General features: G+C 39.4%; 1 protein-coding gene and 1 long non-coding RNA gene across 4 annotated transcripts in view; one reads left to right on the forward strand and one right to left on the reverse strand.

Moving 5' to 3' along the window:
* Positions 1–20,538, reverse strand: part of DPP10 (dipeptidyl peptidase like 10) — a 584,313-nt gene that overhangs the window by 112,862 nt on the left and 450,913 nt on the right. For all 3 annotated transcript variants that reach the window (XM_081199702.1, XM_081199701.1, XM_081199703.1), the window contains 2 exons: positions 9,081–9,175; positions 2,111–2,185 (listed from right to left, as the gene is read on the reverse strand). In XM_081199702.1, coding sequence (XP_081055828.1) covers positions 2,111–2,185; positions 9,081–9,175 — 170 coding nt within the window. The remainder of the gene's footprint in view (positions 1–2,110; positions 2,186–9,080; positions 9,176–20,538) is intronic.
* On the forward strand, positions 952–6,231 carry LOC308590384. The gene is made up of 3 exons (XR_014009764.1): positions 952–1,294; positions 2,106–2,207; positions 5,857–6,231. It is a non-coding gene; the product is annotated as an uncharacterized lncRNA (long non-coding RNA).

Genomic DNA, 20,538 nt, shown 5'->3' on the forward strand with positions numbered 1-20,538 from the left:
GTATCCAGCATGATTTAAATGATTCATTCAATTATTACTTTTGTATTCAAAGAAAGCTTATTTTCATGCAAATTTACATCCCGTTATGAATAAAGGATATTCTTAATTGTGCTGAAACAACTTCAAATTTAATTAAAGTTTGACTTTCCAAGCAGAAAATAGATTAAAGAAAATGCTGACAACATAAAAATAAATATTCAACTATTTAATTTAACTCTGCATTTATTTTTAATCCAAACATCAAAATAGCTATGGCTCTAATTACAATTTCAGGGCAAATGTTGGGTGGAACGTGTGTCCTCATTTTTTTATTCAATTTGTTTAAACTTTTCAGTCGTCTTCATGCAATAGTTTTGATGTAAAAATTGTCCACTCTTTTATGTAATGTGTATTACCCAAGGAACTATAAGATTTTATTTAGAAATCTCTATTTCTAAACTGTCACTAGGAGGAAATAAGAAGGGAAGGTGGAATATTATTTTCTAGCAAGTCCACCTTTTCTAAAGATTCTTCATATTCAAATGACATCTCTTGAAGACTAGTGTGACTTTGAATACAATTACCTCACTTAATGACAATTATGGACAGGAAACTAACTCTGTGATTTGTAACTCACTCTGATGTTCTTGGAAAAAAGGTACAACAGAACATGATAAGGCAAATTTGACCTGCTAGCAGCAATGGTGATGCTGCTGACACACATTGTAATTTGTTAACATGCAATCCACTGTAACCATGTAAATAGAGAAATAAGCAAAACTGGGGATGAAATGGCAACAACCATTTCATTCATGTCACTCTAGGAAATTTGCTTGGCCAATATGAGCTATATACACTTGGAAGCTGCCCAGAGTGGCTGGGGAGGCCCAGCCAGATGGGCGGGGTATAAAATTATTATTATGGTATAGAATATATGTTCTAAGTTCCATCCTGTTTTTCAAACAACACACATATACATGCTAAAACCTGGCAAAGAATTTGGTAGCAAGCTGTTTTCAGTTTTTGCTTTTGTTTTTTAAAACATGATAGCGTATTCAAACATGCAATCTCTTGTAGCATTCCGAAGTGGCCAAAAGAAGTGCAATTGGTCTAAGCAAGTTGAAATATCTTCAACAGAGTGGCCATTATCTAAGGGTCTGCTACCTATATTGTATGTATAAGAATAAAAGCTCAGCTCACAGACCTCTAACTTAATGACACTTTAATTCCACCTTAGCATACTCATAATTTTCATATTTTAATTCTTTTCTTTATTTGTCACTTCAGCCTCAGCCTAAGACCAGAGAGATGTCAGGTAAGTAGCACAGTTCTACCATGCCATTTCCTAATATTTCTATGCATTTTTCAAGGTTCATATTAATTATTTTACCTAATGGTGATATTTATTTATTTATTTGATTTCTTATCCTCCCATAACCATAAGGCCACAAGGGTGGGGGGCACATCAATTTAAAAACACAATATTAAAACCAATTTCCAACAATTTTAAGTAGGATGAATCCTAAAAATATATAACTCAGTTGTCAAAGGGCACCTAGATAATGAAGATGCCAAATGTGCCTCTGTGGAGAGGGCCCCCTCTGTTGATCGTAAAAACCTGACTATGTCTATAAGCGATTTGGTGCCAAGTTGTTTAGATCCCTTGGAAAAGTCAATCTTGCATATGCACACATTCTTGCCCTCCCTAGAGTTTTCATCCCGATCCAATTCCCCCCATCCCAGACATTGCCCCCTATTGCCCTTAATTTTTTAAAAGCAATAAGATCTTGATTATGGATCTTTGGAATGGCATATGGTTTAACTCACAGAATTACACTACTGTAAAAAAAAGTTATCCAAATGTAATAAAGAATTGTTAATACATCAAGACAACCTTACAGAAATGTCAGTAGTAAGAAATTCTAACCAAAACAAGCTTAATCCAAAAAGCAAATGGGACCAACACTTTGAATCCATCCTATTAACACAGAATGTCATCAGTATTAAAAGAGTTAAATATATATTGTTTCATAAATGAGGATATTTTAAGTATAATTTTCTGCATATTACTATGCTCAGACTTCTAACCAGCATGTATTCTAATTTTATTTTTGGCCAGCTGCTAGCTTACCTGTTTGATGTCATATGCAAGGAGAACATATTTTAAATCTGGAGAGACTGAATATCTTGATGCTTTGAAAGTTACCTAAGAAAAGAACACAGTGTTGGTAAGTTTGTTACATGAAGAACACTTTGTCTTAGACATTTCAATTACATTGTATATATATATTACATTTTAAAAGACCCCAGAGAAAGGGATGTTCTTAAAATAAAACAAGTATTAAACAAAACAAGTATTAAAGTACAGTATTAAAAACACCAAGAGAGTTTAAAAGCAATTGATGCAAGAAGCAACAAGGCAGCATGATTTCTTGATAAAAATGCAGATACATATATCATGCAGTGAGATTTTTTCCCCCCTGGTCCAAATATTTTACACAACACCTACTTTTTATTTAAGAAAATGCTTTACAGAAGATTTAAAATCCTCAGTGGTGTGGCAAAAATGGAAAAGGAGAAGGGAACATTATCAAACTAATAACACTTTATGTCTAGATAAGAATACATGACACCCAATTGAATTCAAGGCTATAATTTAATCAAGAGGTAATGGTGGTGTCAGAAAGAATTTAATGGAGCTGATGTAGAGGAAGGACCAGAGCATACTTGAAGCAATGGAACCATTGAAGGGATTTCTTTTTACGTGGATATGAAGATACTTCCCATCTGAAGAACAAAGAGGTCAAGCACAAGGCACATCAATAGTGCAGGGAAGATGGAAAGAGTATTCATCTGCAGCTGAATTATATATTACAACTAAAATGGAAAGTATAGTGGGGAAATGTCTTGCGCATGAGCTTATGCTCCTCTTTGTCCCATAAGTAAAGGTAAAGGGACCCCTGATCATTAAGACCAGATCATGGATGACTTTGGGGTTGCGGCGCCATCTCGCTTTATTGGTCAAGGGAGCCGGCGTACAGCTTCCGGGTCATGTGGCCAGCATGACTAAGCCGCTTCTGGTGAACCAGAGCAGCGCACGGAAATGCCGTTTACCTTCCCACCGGAGCGGTACCTATTTATCTACTTGCACTTTGACGTGCTTTCAAACTGCTAGGTTGACAGGAGCTTTGTCCCATAGGAATGGGCAATTTGGAATACACAGCAGTGAGTTAATTAGCACAAAATAGAGCATTTGTTGGCATTACCAATGAATTACTAATGTGTTTAAACAACATTTTGTGAACTGCTGCAAGTAAACTGTCAAAAATCATAATACTAAGTTAAACAAGCAAATATATTCAGGTAGGTAGCCGTGTTGGTCTGACGCAGTCAAAATTAAAAATTGTCCAGCAGCACCTTAGAGACCAACTAAGCTTGTTCTGGGTATAAGCTTCTGTGTGCATGCACACTTCTTCAGATACACTGAAACAGAAGTCACCAGACCCTTATATATATAGTGGGAGGGTGGGGTGGGGTTTTTCTCAGAAGGGATAGTATGCAGATGACCAAAAATAGCATTAGCATAGGTAATGAGACTAGAATCCAATATCTCTATTCAGACCAGGTATCTCCATAGTTTTCAGTTTAGTAATAAATTGTAATTCAGCAACTTCTCTTTCAAGTCTATTTAAGCAAATATATGTTGTTCCTAACAAAACAAAGAAACCATTACTAATTCTTGCAAATGATTGTTCCTCCCCTGAAAACTGTCCCATAGATTTGTTAAGTTCCAAAGGAGCATCAAGATAACATTAAAATACATTATCATATTTTACCAAAAAAAATCACAAATTAAGACAATGAATTCAAATAAAACAAAGTTAATGAAATCATAGGAATGGAAGACTAAGTTCTAGACAAAGTCATTTGTACTTGAGTGACTTCTAGATAGTCCATTGATCGTCAAGAAACTTCAGCTTGGGCAGAATGTTGCAACCTGGCTGTTAACATCATGGAGTTGGCATTCTCATATCACATTCCACCCCCACCCCCGAATAAATAAATTCTGTCAGCATCTTTAGTACCATTGTGTTTCTAGTGTAGCTGTTTCCAGAGCTAGTTCAAGATGCTGGACTTGACATATAAGGAAATAAAAGAATACTTGTGAGTAAGCTACTCCTCATGAGCAAAGCAAATCTGTAAGCAATGTGCAGCTGTGTTCTGAGTGGGGCTCTGAAAACTCAGGTTTAAAAGTCTCCTTTTCCAAACACAGAGGACTAGTACAACATCCTTGAACTAGCTCCCTCACTTGTCTTTGCCTGCGACCTAGCTGCTTGCTCCACAAGAGGAAAAACTGCTACCCTAAGATAGTTTCTAGATCTTTCGTCCTGTGTTGCCACTGTGTTTAGACTTTGGATTGCTTTTTGGCCTGGCTTCTTGGTTTTTTTTTTTAGCTCTGTTTGGACTTTAGACTGCTGTAAAACTGTGATCTCTGACTCATAGCTGCTCTACCTGGGCATCACTTGGAGCAGGAGAACCGTCCCTAATGAAAACTTTACATATGGACCCCCATGCACACCTTAGTGAAGTTACTACTCTACTGCTCTGTGGGACTACCCACAGCTCATTTTTGAGACTTGGAAAAGACAAGTATTCAAATTGAATGCTGTATCAACCCCAGCTTAAACCAAAGATCTCCCAAATACTTAAATTCAGGCTGGAGGCAATCTCGAAGAAAACAGAAGCAAAGAGCAGTTCTGGGATTTATATGATTTGATAGAACTCCTTCATGGATTAAAAGCATTTAATGTTTGTCAGAGCGCATATTGGAGAGAGGTCTGGGACAGGAGGCCCTAGGAGCCTCATGAGATCTACCAGCTTTTCATACTAAGCCTGGACCACATGGTCACTCGAAAGTAAGCACTTTCCTAGTTTTTGTATCATTTTGTGCATATATTTATAGTTCAAGTGTCAAGGAGCTGGATTTTTCTGATATAACAGTACATTTTACTGTTATATAATATATAGTAAATAGATAATGCCACCCCACATATAAAAATATTTGCCTGGAGTCATCCCAGCAAATAAATATTTGGAATATTTTCAAAATTCACAAGGTGAACAATTTATAGAACCCTGAAGGGAGCTCTCCATGTACGCCTAGTTCAGTTTTAGGCTCTCTTGCAAATCCCTGATTAAATAATTTGGCAACTGAAACATATAGTGGATTGGCAGCAAATTCAAGAACAAGGTCCAGAAGTAGTTTTAAGGATATTAACTACAGAGCAGTTTAAATAACAAAACAAATAAAAACAACAAAATGCTTCATTTCTTACAGTACAAACACAGGTCTTTCTATCTAAAAAATATATCTAACACCCCCACCCCCCAAAATATATGCTAGCAGGTCAAATAAAAACAAAGGAAATCATCTATTATGTCTGATTTTGCTTTCTGTGGTGCATGATTGGCTGCATCAACTGACTTTAAAGTTATGTAGTTCCATCAAGTATATCTGGGATTGTTTTGGAGATTATCAAATACAGAGTTGTTGGCAACAACATGTAAAGACAACAACATGTGATTACTCCCTTAACTAATGTATATATTCTGTTGTTTTGTTAACACAACTCTTTTCCAACTTATCTGAAGTATCCCCAAAATTTTATTTACATTAAAAAATATTAAAAGGGAATCATAGATTTAATTAGTTGTCATTTAAAAAAGTAAAAGTTTGTTCTTTTCAGATAAGAGGATTCTCATTCTACTGACAGCAGGATTGGGCAAAACTGTGTAAAACGAGTTGCAGATTGAATTTCTTGCCTTTTCTCGAAAAAGTGCCTTTCGTGACCTGAGTTTTAATTCTCTACTTGACAGTGATACATGAGGGTGCAATGCTCCTTGGACAAGCAGCACCAGCCTCTTCTCTGCGCCCAAGAATGCACTTGACAACCGTGACCACAAGTATTGCCAGTACCACAGATGACAGGGGTGATAGTCAAATGGAGACAGAAAGATAAAACACTACAAAGAAGGACTCCCACCCCCTCCATTCTCAACCTTTATTGTTTCACGTATTCTAGGAATACAAACATTAGTTTTTGCTGAAAGTAAAAGTAGTTCTGTACTCTGAAACGATCTATCAGTCCACTGTGGCCCTGAGACTAGAGGACCATGCAATGAAATGAGGGGAACAGAAAGAATGTAACTTCCATGCCCCGCTTCAGTAAACAACTTTAACATGTCTCTTGACATTTGTGTTTGCCAAAAGTATCCGTTCTTTTCCAAGCAAATAAAGCACACACTCATGTACCAAAAAACAGTATAATTAAGAACACATTGTTTTAATTTTCCCACAAGTTAAGTGCTAAATTTCTACAATATCTGAGATACTGAATTAGTTTTCAAATCAGCCTGCAAGAACAACTTAGCTCCAGCCTTTCTTGTTTACCGGTAATTGTGCTTCCTGACTAAATACATACCCTGTGTTGCTGTTGTTGTGTGGCTGGTCCTTTAATCTTTGCTCAACAGTCTCATTTGCTATGCACTACTACTGCATCAATTTTAATTGCTTTTAAAGTACAGTTAGTGTCCCCCCCCTTTCAACTGAACATAAGAAATGGGGGGGGGGGAGAAACTGTACCACATCCACTGTTTAAGAAACAATGGCTCACTTCTAAAATACATTCATTTGTGTAGTAGCCTTCAACCAAGACCTACCTTTAACCTCAATCTACAACACTGGATTATTGTCATGGATATTACAGAAATTTCACTTTTGCTCCTCATACTATATTCATTTTAGTCCCAGCAGCCAGCCTCTACATCTTTGCTCAGGGCTATACATCTAGGAGAAGGAATTTGTTACAATGATGAAGAAAACTAAATTCATAATGGGGGGGGAGGCATCTTCCTGAACTTAGTAATATTTCTGCTGTCTAAACAGCCTCTTGATCTTTTAAACAGGGGAAATGATAAAGTTATGATAAAATTATGATATGATAAAGAAGTAAGATTTCTAGATAAAGAAGTAAAATTTCTAGTTATGATAAAGAAGTAAGATTTCTAGATACTCTAAATGACTGTGCCCCAGAATAGCTGGCTATGGAACTGACAAAGGGAGGAGACACTGAACTTAATCTTATGTGGTGCCCAGAACCTGGTGTGAGATACAAGTGTTGTTGAACTGACTAGGAAAAGTGACCACAGTGCTATCAAATTCAACTTACACGTAAGGAAGTCCAACCATTACATTTTACTTTAAATGAGGGGACTGGTAAAAAGGAAGATGAAAGTCAAAATGAGGAAAGTCAAATATCTTCAGAATATTTGGCATTATTCAAAAGTACGTTAACACCAGCTCAGCTAGAATGTATAATGCAAATCAGGAAATACATCTATGAGAGTGTCTATAGTTAATAATCATAATCAAGGAAGCTATTACAGGCAAGAAGGCTTCCTTCAGAAAATGGAAATCTTATCAAATGAGGAGAACAAATAGGAACACAAACTGGGAAATGGGACACTGTTGTTTTTATATTGTGGGAAATCTATTGTGATATCTTTTTTCTTTAGCATTTATACGGCACAACTGGAAATGGTTTTCTGGGGTTTTTGAATGGCTTGTCATCACCATCCAAATAGTGGAAGAAGATTTACCTGGGACATAAAAATGCACATGTGTGCATTAGGGAAAGCTGCATATAAACATAGGTATATTAGGATAAATTCACACTAAGAGCTGGTGAATTTTCTTGAGAACTAAAAATAATAATCACAAACTGATGTGGCAATGTGGAGACCTGTACTTAAGACAGGAAAAATGAGAAGAAGAGAGAAACCCAAAGTGACAGATTCCACCCACCCGTGTTGGGTGCACGTCCTGAACTACTGTAAATAGGTTTTATATGACAATGCAAAGGGTTGGACTAAATGATCCTTGTGGTCCCTTCCAACTCCACAATTCTATTATGCTAAGACTTTGTTGTATCCACTAATAACCTATTTGAAAACAAAATTATTTATTTAAAATATTTGTATTGCACCACTTAATCACAAGGATTCTTTAGACATTATGAATATATGTTTTAATATCCTAAACGTTGTTTTAAAAATTAGGAATAAAAATCCATAACAAAACTGAACAGATAACACAACCAGCACATTCATTTTATCAGCAGCACCAATCAAATTCATTAAAAGTTAAGAGAAAGATAATCATTTTCAGTTGTCTTCTAAAATTCATCAAAGCCTGAATGACACGGTCAATGGAGAGAGTTTCAGAAGCAACAAGAACTAGAAGGCCCTGTGTTGTATCATCACCAACCTAACTACAGAGTGATGACTCCTGCTTAGGACTACCAAAGGCCAGGCTTCTGTGGGAGCAGGTGGTCCTTCAGGTAGCCACAACCCAAATCCAGCACTTTGAATTATCTGAGGAAACTAACTGGTAGTCAGCATAGTTCTCTACAGGTGGCATGTGTTCCACACTAAAAGAAGAGCTAGCATCCTTGGTAATAACGTTTTTCACATCTTGTTTACAGACAAATGGAAGACAGATCCAAGTAAGGAAGACCCACATTAAGCAGACTGCAATAATATAACCAGTTATCAGGTCACGTTTGATAGTGGCTAGGCCATTCCATCTCCCCCACCACCCTCGGAACAGCATAGCTTATAAAGCAGCCAGAGCTTATAAAAATCACATCACTATCTTCAAGTGGAGTATAAGCAGAAAACCTAGCAGTTTTATTCAGAGAAAGGACAGAAATAATCAATTAATGCTATAATCATGGAAAACCAGTGTCTACATGTCCATAATCTGCTCTGCTCTACATATCTAGAATTGCCTGGAAAGAAGGTGAAGATGTTCCACAAGTATGGTGAGCAGTTCCGCCATGTCACATTGCTAACCATCTGTACAATTAAGCTTCAGGAGTTTGAAATGAAGGTGGGGAGGGGGAGAAAAAAAGAAGCTGTATTGGTATGCATTTAAGATATGTGGTTCTTTGCCAAACATAGTATAGTAATTTTACTAGGTCTGTGACTGTATAATAGAACTTGTTGTTGCCATAGTAATTGTAAAAAGAGTTAATACTTACAAAAGTTGCATTTTCCAGCAATAACGTACTTGTATTTGTTTCTACATTCAGTTTAACAACATGCCCATGTCTGCTTTTATACACCACTTCTGTATCTGTTAATAGAAAAACACATTAAGGATCAGCAAAGGCAAAACATTTCACGCAATAGCTTCTTAGTTAATGGACCTATTCAACGAAGAAAAGACATCACTGACCATCCAATACATTAAAATGTGCTTAGGTTGAAGTAATGAATTCATTAGTAGCATCTAATTTTGTTGATTTGTCCAGAGATAATTGGAATGCTGAGTGCTTCTAGTCTTTCTGACCTTGCTAATGGAGGTGGTTTCATCAAATCAGTATAGCCACATCCTACTCCTTTGTGTAAAACAAGTTCAATTGTACTGTGTAAAAAAAGCAGCAACATTGGCCATATGGTCTTAACCCTTGAACCTTTATTTGGTTAAATGGCTGTTAATCAAGAATGAATTCCGATTGCACTTGCATGAGAAAATGGTTACGTAACCAAAACATTTACAAGAACATCCAACAATTTCATTGCTTTTATTTGTTTGTTTGTTTGTTTGACTGTATTTATAACCCACCTTTTTCTCCCAGTGGTGCAGCAATAAAACTGCTAGTACATTTACAAAGCAGGGTCCAGTATGGTTTCAAATTAGATGGGGGCCATAGATTCCTGCATTTCAAGGTATTGGACTAGATGACCCTTGAGTTCCCTTCCAGCTCTACAATTCTATGATTCTCCAAGGAGTTCAAGGTGGCATACATGGTTCCCATCCTCCTCATTTAATACCAATAACAACCTTGAGAAGTAGGTTAGGCTGGGAGGCAGAAACTAGTCCAAGGCCAGTCAGTGAGCTTCATGGCCAAGTGGGATTTTGAAACCTGGCCTCCCAGGTCCTAGCCCAACACTTTAACCATTATGCCACACTGATTTTCAATCCATCTTTCTATCCATCTTTTTTTAAAATAAAAATAAAAACACTGAAGCATGAGAAAACTTTTACTGTGGTTTTATCATTCAACCTCAACAAAGCCACCTTAGCATATTTCATAAATAGTGGTTTGGTGCTTTTTAAAATCCTTGAGCTGTGGGTAAAACCTCAGTGCCTAGGGCTTGCCGATCGCATGGTCGGCGATTTGAATCCCCACTGCAGGGTGAGCTCCCGTCCTTCGGTCCCAGCTCCTGCCCACCTAGCAGTTCGAAAGCACCCCTAAGTGCAAGTAGATTAATAGGGACCGCTTTATAGCGGGAAGGTAAACGGCGTTTCCGTGTGCTGCGCTGGTGCTGGCTCGCCAGAGCAGCTTTGTCACGCTGGCCACGTGACCCGGAAGTGTCTCCGGACAGCGCTGGCCCCCAGCCTCTTAAGTGAGATGGGTGCACAACCCTAGAGTCAGACACGACTGGCCCATACAGGCAGGGGTACCTTTACCTTTACCTTTTTTACATACCATGGAAATGAAACAGTGCAGAAGGAAGAAATTTACAGAAAAAGTACAATGATGTAACATTTTCTTGAGCAGAAACATAATACACAAAACCTCTGTTAATGTATATTAATTGTTGCCACATGTTCTGGCCACATGCTGTGTATTTTTCTGTCTCTCTTCATTCAAAACCCATGTATTCTGTGAAGTCTAGTTGTTCTGGTCCTTGTACCTGATGGCCTGCAACCAAGCCTAAGCAATTGCAACTGGAACATTTGCTAATTGCTTCCCTGTTCAATTCAGCCTCCACCTGCCTTCCTACGTTACTTTCTCTCTGTCAAATTATAGATCGTAAGCTCCTTGGTGTGGTGACCTGCCATTTTGTACTCTGAAAAGATATGCAGCTGATATGTTTGCACATTAGAATCAGATGAATAGGAAAGGGTAGATCCATTGCTTATTTCAAGAAACTTTTATAGTACAGTGGTGCCTCGCAAGACGAAATTAATTCGTTCCGCAAGTTTTTTCTTCTTGCGAGTTTTTCGTCTTGCGATGCACGGTTTCCCATAGGAATGCATTGAAAATCAATTAATGCGTTCCTATGGAAACCGCCTTCAGACCAGGTCCGGGTACAGTCTGTCCCCCGACCTCTTCTGAAGGCTGGGGGGGGGGACAAGGGCTTTTCTTCCCATCCCCAGCATTTTAAAAAACCCCGGGACAGCGGAGGACTGCCAGCGGGAAGGCAGGCAGGGGGGAGCAAAGACTTTCGCCCCCCGCCCGCCTTCAGAAGAGGTCCTGGACCTCTTCTGAAGGCGGGCGGGGGGCGAAAGTCTTTGCCCCCCCCCGCCTGCCTTCAAAAGCCGTCCGGGACAGCGGAGAAACGCGCTGCCTTTCTCCGCTCTCCCGGGAAGGCAGGCAGGGGGAGCAAAGACTCGCCCCCGCCCGCCTTCAGAAGAGGTCCTGGACCTCTTCTGAAGGCGGGCGGGGGGCGAAAGTCTTTGCCCCCCCCGCCTGCCTTCAAAAGCCGTCCGCGATAGCGGGAAGCGCTTCCCTGCTATCCCGGACTGCTTTTAAAATGCTGGCGGTGGGGAGCAAAGCCTTTCGGCCCCCGCCAGCCTTCCTGGACCTCTTCTGAAGGCCGGAGGGGGGGAAAGGCTTTGCTCCCCACCGCCAGCATTTAAAAGAGGTCCCCGGAGATTTCCCTATGGGCTTTCGTCTTGCGAAGCAAGCCCATAGGGAAATTCGTCTTGCGAAGCGCCTCCAAAACAGAAAACCCTTTCGTCTTGCGGGTTTTCCGTCTTGCGAGGCATTCGTCTTGCGAGGTACCACTGTATTTCAAGAAACTACTTTGTAGTTGTCATTTCCCCTTGTGTTTGAATAGAAAGTTTTAGAGGAGAAAAATGGAATGACACAAAAAGTCAATTCTTTTTCATTGTCGAAAGTATGATGTTTGCAAACAATGAAGATGTCTACTGAAGAGTCATACAGAGACCCTGATGTCACAGTCACCTCGGTATAAACCAGAAAACCTCATTGCAGTGAGTGTGAACAGATAAAAATCCTTGAAGTGTTGGAGATACTAAAATAAAGCTGTGCATATACATAAGTACTAAGCAAGTGCTGAGAGTAAGTATAGTAATCATGAACAATCACTATTAATGTCTATTAAAGTGTCAATCCAATGAATGACATTTTGTGTGATAAAGAACACTTCCTAGACAGAATAATGGAAGCATTTTATGGCCACTTGACAAAATGATGGATTAAAAAAAAATTAAAAATCTACAGAGCAACTATGGGCATTTTTTCTTCAATAAGAGGGGGAAGTAAGGGAAGTGGGCAAGGGTAGCCAGAAATGATACTTGGCAAGTATTTAAACACTTACGGATACTTTCCTTTCCTTTTTGTTTCAAAGAGGCTGTCTCCTTTTTCATAGGCATAATACTTGTAATACTTGTGCTGTACAGCCTTCTGCCTCTGCTGCTGCAACCCAGTGATGATTTCTGGCAATGGGATAAACACCCTTGGTGGCAACTCATTTGCATCAAGTAGCTAGCTCTCTCCGAGCCCCATCCAAGCATGCTTTAAGCCAAAACACAGGAAACATGTGGACATCTAAGTAACATTGGCTCCTAGGCTGGAACTCCAGCTATCCTTCAGATGCCAGCCTGGTTTCCAAAAGGCTTCCCTGATCCTCTCCTTAGCCTATTCCTAAGTCTCTTGCTATTCCACTCTAACTGAGGAGCTCCAACAGGTACTTTCCCTGACCAGTATTTACACCAGCCAAGCTTTTACACCCAAACGTAAACCTTGGATGAAATTTCATCCTCTTATTGGTCTATAATTATGAGCCAATAAGAGGATTTCAGCATTGCATTCTTCTGATCTTTCCCTCTGACTCTCCAGAGCAGATTTCAGAGCGGTGCAGGGAAAGGGGGAGAGCCCTGTTGCACTAGCGAAAACCCTTGCACTGGCTTCTGCTAGTGCAATGGGTTAGTTAGTTGAATCTGGGTAATGATGTCCACTAACTGGCCAGCTAAAGCTGACCACCCCTTTGATTCCAAACATAAAGCCAGAGATCTTCCCATTTGTTGAATTATAGATAAATTATGCTGAGGAACAGTGCAACTGAAACAATAAACATGAAGGGTGACTAATATTGGGCTTAGGCCCTACAAATATTTGGATTCTTTCTGATTCAAATGCAAACCTATTTTGAAATAACATTTAAAAATAAATAGCCCTTTAGTTAGCTGGGAAAAGAGACCTGTCTAACAGTGAGCAGCATAGCGTGACTGGCAAGAATCATGTTTAAAAGCATGGGCATTCTATGCCCATGCACTGACTTGAAAAGCTTACGTAACAAGTTTCATCTAAATATGAGCTGATTTGTGATGGTTTTACAGAGTATGAATCATAATGCAAAGCATTATAGACAGCTGTGGGGAGAATGAAAAGCTGACCTTATAAATATAAACCAGATGTAATTTACAAAGACAGTACAGCATAATAAAGATTTTAACAACATGCACCAATCTTCAATGTAATGAATATGTATATATAGTGTATCATTGCATCATAGCACACAGTGTGTTTGCATGTGTGCAAGCATTGATTAAATTGATAGGAGGTTGGTTTAAGCTCAGTTAGCACAGTGCAATGATTGCTGAAGCCTGACTTAGCCCCACATCTCCACAGGTTGCATGGTTGCCGAAGCCCCACACCAAAGAATATGCCACAGTTTCCTTGCCACTCAGCTTCATTGGCTTATATGATGTGGATAAACCTTTAGCATCACAATTTTAAGACTAAATATTACCATAAGAACATAAGGAAGAGATGTGACTTGCCAAGAAAATGTACAGCCTTCAGACAGACAAAATGAAACATTTGTTTACTGGACTGCATATAAATTAATTTAAGGAATCCACTGTCTGTAAGTTGTAGTAATGGTCACTACCCAAGATTGATTTTAAAATGATTTGACTGATTAATGTTACCAACAATAACGTTCAGATGCAGTAGTACCAGAACCTGATTTTGGGCTCCTCAACACAAACTAGGGGCAGGGGTAGCCAATATTGTACCCTCCAGAAGTTGCTGGATTACAATGTTAGGATTGTTTTATAATGAAAAGAGAATAACAAATTTAATAAATGAAGAAAATGCAACCCCCATTATTCCTTCCTATAGGTCATATTGGCTGGGGCTGATGGGAATTGTAGTTCAACAACTTCTGACAGGCATTGTGTTGGCTACCCATGCTAAGAAAATCATTATCATCAGGCCCTATCTGTGAATTTCAAAGAGGCAATTGCCTGGCTGCTGCTAAAGACAGCAGCCTGATTCAAAAAGACAGTTCTCAGAAAATCAGCAATGATTTGTTTTCTCAACTAGAAAATTGAGGGTTTCTTTATGGATGCTGTGCTTTTCTACCTGAGGTCCTGCTCATTTTGCGCAGCTCAGGCTTATAGGGGAACTTGTGAAGAAATGACAGTTTGGTGACAGTATGACAAATGAGGGTCACCACCTCTAAAATTGTGTTCACTGTTAACGATAAACATCAAGAGGCACAGGGCTACTGTATGTCTAGCCTCATAGGTACCCCTGCTCAAAAGGCTTCTATCAAAAATCAAAAACAATATGCAACAAAATGAAAAGGAATCAATCTTTCCAATCTTTTTGTTCTCTCAGGTATAGAAGTCCATAATATACAAAACAAAACCAACACATTTTCAGTAGGGAATATTGTGGGCTAGCTTATCTCCTGAGTTACATCTGTATGGCTGAAGAGAATAGGACTGCACTGGAAAAGACAGTTATACAAACATATAACTATGACAGTTTGTTGTAAAATTATCTGAAAGCATTACAAAAGTACAGTACCTATCCTAGGTCACAGCCCATCTTGCTATAAATAGCTCAAAGTATTGAAAAATGCCTCAAAGATCTTAATACCTGGGCAGGTTTGTGCAGAAAGAGATAATCCTTGAGGTACTTTTAGTCCTAAATTCTTAAAGTTAAAACCAACACTTTAAACTGAGCCCATAAATTGACTGGGAGCCAATGAAGCTGTTTCAAGACTTGGAAATGTTTTCCATATGCCCGGTTCTAGTTAGTAACCCTAGCTGTCACATTTTGTATTAACTATAGTTTCTAATTTTATACAATTCTTCAAGGGCACCCCTATGGAAAGCACTTTGCAGTAGTCCTGAAGGGATGTTACCAGAGTGAGAATCACTGTGGCTAGACCATCTCTATATTAAGCTGGTGAAAGGCGCTCTGTGTCACCAAACCACTAGTTACGGTCAGGTCTAAAGCCACCCCCAACCTATGAACCTGGTCCTTAAGGGGCAATACAACCCCATGCAGAACAGGCTACACAGCATCTCCCAAAACATACAAACCACCTACCAATAGCATCTCCGTCTTATCGAGATTGAGCTTCAGCTTACTGGCCCTCATCCAATCCATTACTGATCTCAGACATCGGTTCAGCACTTCGACAGCATCACCTGAATTTGATGAAAAGGAGAAATAGAGTTGAGTGTCATCAGCAAACTGATGACACCACACCCCAAATCCCCAGATGACCCCATTCAGCAGTGGCAAGTAGAAGTTGAACAGCATGGGAGACAGAATATAGCTCTGAAGAAGCCCATAGCATAGCTGTCTTGGGACAGAGCAGTAGTCCCCCAGCATTGCTTCTGGAACCGACTATCCAGGAATGGAAGGAACCAAAGGAACCAATGAAGCAGTGCCCCCAGTTCCAACCTCAGGTAACAAGTCCATAAGGATACAATGACTAAAGGTATGTATCAAAAGCATCCAAGAAAACTAAGAGAATTAAAAGAAGCACATTTGCCTTGCCTTTCTCCCAACATGTCATCCATCAGTGTGACTAATGCTATTTCAGTGCCAAAACTGAGCTGGACACTTGGCTGAAATGGATCTAGATCATCCATGTCATCCAAAAGTGTTTTTAGCAACCATTCACTCAGACAACTTGCCCCCAAAGAGTATCTTTGCAATTGGCTCATAGCTGGAATAGTTTTCATGGTCAAAAGACGCTTTGATAAGGAGAGGCCTTATGACTGTCTCTTTGAAAGTGGCCGGGGCCATTCTGATCAAAAAGACTCAGAAATAAACTGAATTTAGCATTATTATTTATATAATTTATGTGGGGGGAAATAAAGTTTTAATAACTTTGATGAACATGTTCAAAAAAGTGTTTAACTCTGTCATTTGCCTATTATATAAGCAGATGTAAAAATGTCCCTGAAAAATAGGTAATACTTATTATATCTTTTAAAAAACCCCACTAATTTTAGAGTTCCTGTGCAGACAGCAACAACCAACAAACATCAGCTTGAAGGCTCAACACTCCTTTCTTTCTGAAACATACCAAAAAACCACCAAATCTTTTAAAAGGCAAGATTTTAAATTTCATTACTGAAGACAGCAAAACAGAGATGCCCAAAAGTACACTTCTGGAATCCGAAGTTTCCAATTTATATTTAGTGCCTTCTTAGAAAACACTATGCTTGCTCATTCACACTTCATGCACATTTGGTCTTGTCAAATGGTACACACATAATCTATCCCAAAAACTAAATAGGTGAGAATGTAGCTCAAGTGATGTGCTCTGCCATTCACAAAAAAATGATTATGACTTGTGATTTTTATGCCTTATTTGACACCCTCTTTCTTTTTTCTAAAGACTTAAAAGGTTGTTTCACAGCATGGGAAAATGTGTAGTGATGTGACACGAATTGTTTTGCCAAGAATAATCATGTATTCTGGACAGGGGCGGGGGAAAGACTCACGGTAGCATTATGTGAACCTGTCATATGAGTGTGGCTGCATTTGTTAGTGAATGCATCAGTAAGCAGTGCCAACCAGGATCACAACAGCATTACTTTTCCCATGTTCAGATGTTATCTGGAGAGCATCTTAGAAATCAGTAGAAATTCTAACACTGGCTTATCTGTGATCATGAAGTGCCTTAGTATCCCTATTTTTTTTCTAACTATAGCCTGCTGTACAATGAGCTATTCTAATGCTATGTTGCCATCTAGGATGCCACAGGAAATAATATTTGGAATTAGGTTTATTGTACGGATTGCCCAAAGCACAAGGACAATCTCCATGCCACACATTTCTGGTCACTGCTATCTCTAATATAGCAACAGTCCATCTGCTTAGGTAATTCAGATTGTATGCAACACTTATACATTATGGACACTGCTTGGCACATCCATAAGTCTTTCTTAAAACATCCTATGTGACAGCCATAATATCTTTGTTGTATTTGATAATAAAGTTATCAATGGTATGTGGTGTGTAGAAAGTTATCAATGGTATGTGGTGTGTAGATGTTTTAAAGGAGATTGGCTATAACGATCACCTCTCCTATGACTCACTGAATGGGATTTGTGTTTGTGCTTTTATTTCACCAGCTGAGTTTTGCAGGGGTGGGAGGAACAACGCTCAGATCCATTCCTGTTTGTTAACTGTCTAATAAAGCAACTGTTCAACAGTTCTGCAGAAGTCTGCTGGGGTGCATGGTTAACAGGGAGGCGTGAAATCATTTGAGTAGATGCGCAAAGCACCCATGTAAGACTACCACATGGTGTCAAGAGTTGGGCCTATTCCACACTGGTATCTGAGCAGTGTGGTTGTGGCAGAAAGAGTGCCTTTAGGAAAGTTGCTGCTTCCAGGCAGCACGGCCAGCAAGAGGAAGCAGAAGCAAGGCATTGACATTTACAGCATTGTTTGTGGTGTAGATGCAAAAGATGAAAGATTCCATACTGTTTCTGTTTCTGCATGTGGTTGGAGAAGAAGCTGAGGAGGTTTTCAAGAGTTCCCAACCTTTTACTGAGAGGCTGACTAGCAGAATACCACAATTGTTACTATGCTCCAAAAAAGAACGTGACAAGTACTTAACCAGAGCTGGAACAGAAGAGGAAAATAATTGATCCCCATGTTACATAATTAAAGCTGCTTTACAAACTTGTGATTTGGAGGCATGGGTGACTCACTCATTAGATATTGCATTATTTATGGTATTAGATCAGACCAGATGAGGGCTGGCAGGCTGACAGGCTGTTGTCATTTATGGAGCTGAAGAAGAAGAGGCATAGCAGTTGCAAGCTCTTGGAGCTGCAGAGAGGAAAACACATGCAGTGCTCAAGAGAAAAGGAAAGTTATAGGAATACAAAAAGTAAGGAAGTTTCCTGCAAACTCCAGCACAAACGGAAAGAGCAGACCCAGGAATTGCCAGGCGCATGGAGCTGTTTGCTTTTATTACTGCGGAAAACATCACTTTGCAAGACCGTGCAGGGCTAAGCAAACAACTGAGCTTCAGGATATGGACCTGAATGCTCTGTTTGTAGATACTGTATTTGCATGCCAGAGATCGGAGCAGAAGGCATCTACTGACTCCTGGCATGCTAAGGTTATTGTTCTGGAAAGCCCAGTTCTTTCAAGCTTGGCACTGGCACAAAAGCTAACACTCTTCCAGAGGACATGGATTAATTATTGCAAATAAAGGTGCAAAACAAAACAAAACCCTCCCAAAAGTTGTCACTTTGATTTTGTTTAGGGGTGCCAATAATCATATCCAGAGGTGTGTTTACAGCTCTATGCGAGAAAGGTGCACTTGAGGAAGATACTACATTCTTGATCACTGCTAAAGGAGATCCATCACTCCAGGGTTATGCTGAATGTGTGATGCGACTTGGCCAGGCATGTGCATGAAATCTCATGTCAGCGACCCACAATTAAAGATGATTTCTTTACTGCATATTTTGATGTATTTGCAGGGCTGGAATGCTTTCAGTAAAAAGCAGCAACAGTCTGCCTCCAGAACATTCATAGGAAAATGTGAATACTGCAAAGACTTCTGTTACTCAGAGACCAATGGAAATATTCACTTTGATGCTCCTATTTAGATACTAACTAATTCCAGGAAATGTTACTATCAGCATCATCCAGCACACACCTTCCCCAGGTAGTTGGATTTACATTGCTTGGCAAACAATTCCACCTTTATTCTTTCAGAACACTTTATAAAGTTGACTGCTCTCTAGTGGAAAAATTATATTGTGATGTCTGATGACAACCTGTATTCATTGTCATTTAATGTCCCTTCTATCTAGGCCTGTCCTTAACAAGACTGCCTTTTGTGTAAGAGTTAATGCCTGATAGGAAGTTTCTTTCATATAACTTTCAGTCCCCACTTTGTGCAGCCAGGAAGCTATTCTACACTATTCTATTCCAAGATGTTCCAATCAAGGGGTCGCTGTGAGAGTCAGACTTTTTTAGCTTCCGCGAGACCCCCCCCCCCCCATTACCCTGCCTTTACACTGTGTTTGTTATTTTCTTTTGGACTAATCAGGAAGCAAAAAGCCAGTGTCATTTGAGGATAAAACTTTCTGGACAGGATTCAACTAATGAGTTCTATCAACAGAAGTCGCAAAGAAGGACTTAACCTTTGTAAAGGGACTTTCCCCTCTTCCTCTCATGCATCATACTGCTCAAAAACATGTCCTTCCCAACAATGGAGAGCAGCATCTCCCACACAGGGGAAGCACTGTCTCCTTATGCAGTTAGTTCTTGGCTGGCAATGGCTCTCCCACACCCACACTCCAACAATTACCACTGTTGCCCAAACATGCATGAGCACTTTTGCCTTACTCGATCACAACCTAGACACATTTTCAGGATGGATATAAAATATCCATAAACTGTTTTACTTGAATGATAAGGCAGCACTCTCCTCCTGTTCCCATTCCTGTTCCCTTCTCTAGCTCTCTACTGAACTACCCTATTTACTGAACTTATTTAGGTAGAGTTGATTCCTATAATTCTGAACATCACCCCCTGCACACACACATAGCTCCCTTAGAAACCAATACATATTTTGACTAGCAGCAGCAGGAAGTTGGCCATCATCACTCAGGGAGAGCAATAAAAGGCAAAAATTGAACTCCACCATGATGAAATATCTCCACAACTGAACTATGCCATTAAATCATCAGGAGGATATTAAGGTCTGTCAAGAGCTATTTTGAGTAGCACTGTATAGCTTCCATTCCTGATATACTATACATCTTTCCCAGTTGCAAGAGGAATTCTGAATTCCTTTATCATCTGATAGCAAGAAGTGCCTTAGGACAATTTTTTTTTTTAATGACGCATTGTGCAATAAGATTTCCTGCTTGTTCCCTAACACATGGCAGTAGAGTCAGAAGAATAAAAGGAAATCAAATTGCTCATACATTTCTTATTCTTATTCTTTTCTAAACTTCTTTACTAAATATCATAAAAAGTGATTTTCACTGTTGCTCTGAAGTTGATGGACCACAATGGAATAAGTAACTCTACAATTTCCCTCTTCAAGAGGGAGAAGCTGGAATCATATGTTCTAGAGCTGTGGACCAGATTCATCTGAATACCAAGCTGAACTGTATCAATTAATGAAGATTCAGGATCTCTCTAAAGCAGCTCAAACCAAAACAGGAGC

The sequence above is a fragment of the Podarcis bocagei genome, assembly GCF_964188305.1.
Source record: "Podarcis bocagei genome assembly, chromosome: 1".
Taxonomy (NCBI): Eukaryota; Metazoa; Chordata; class Lepidosauria; order Squamata; family Lacertidae; genus Podarcis; species Podarcis bocagei.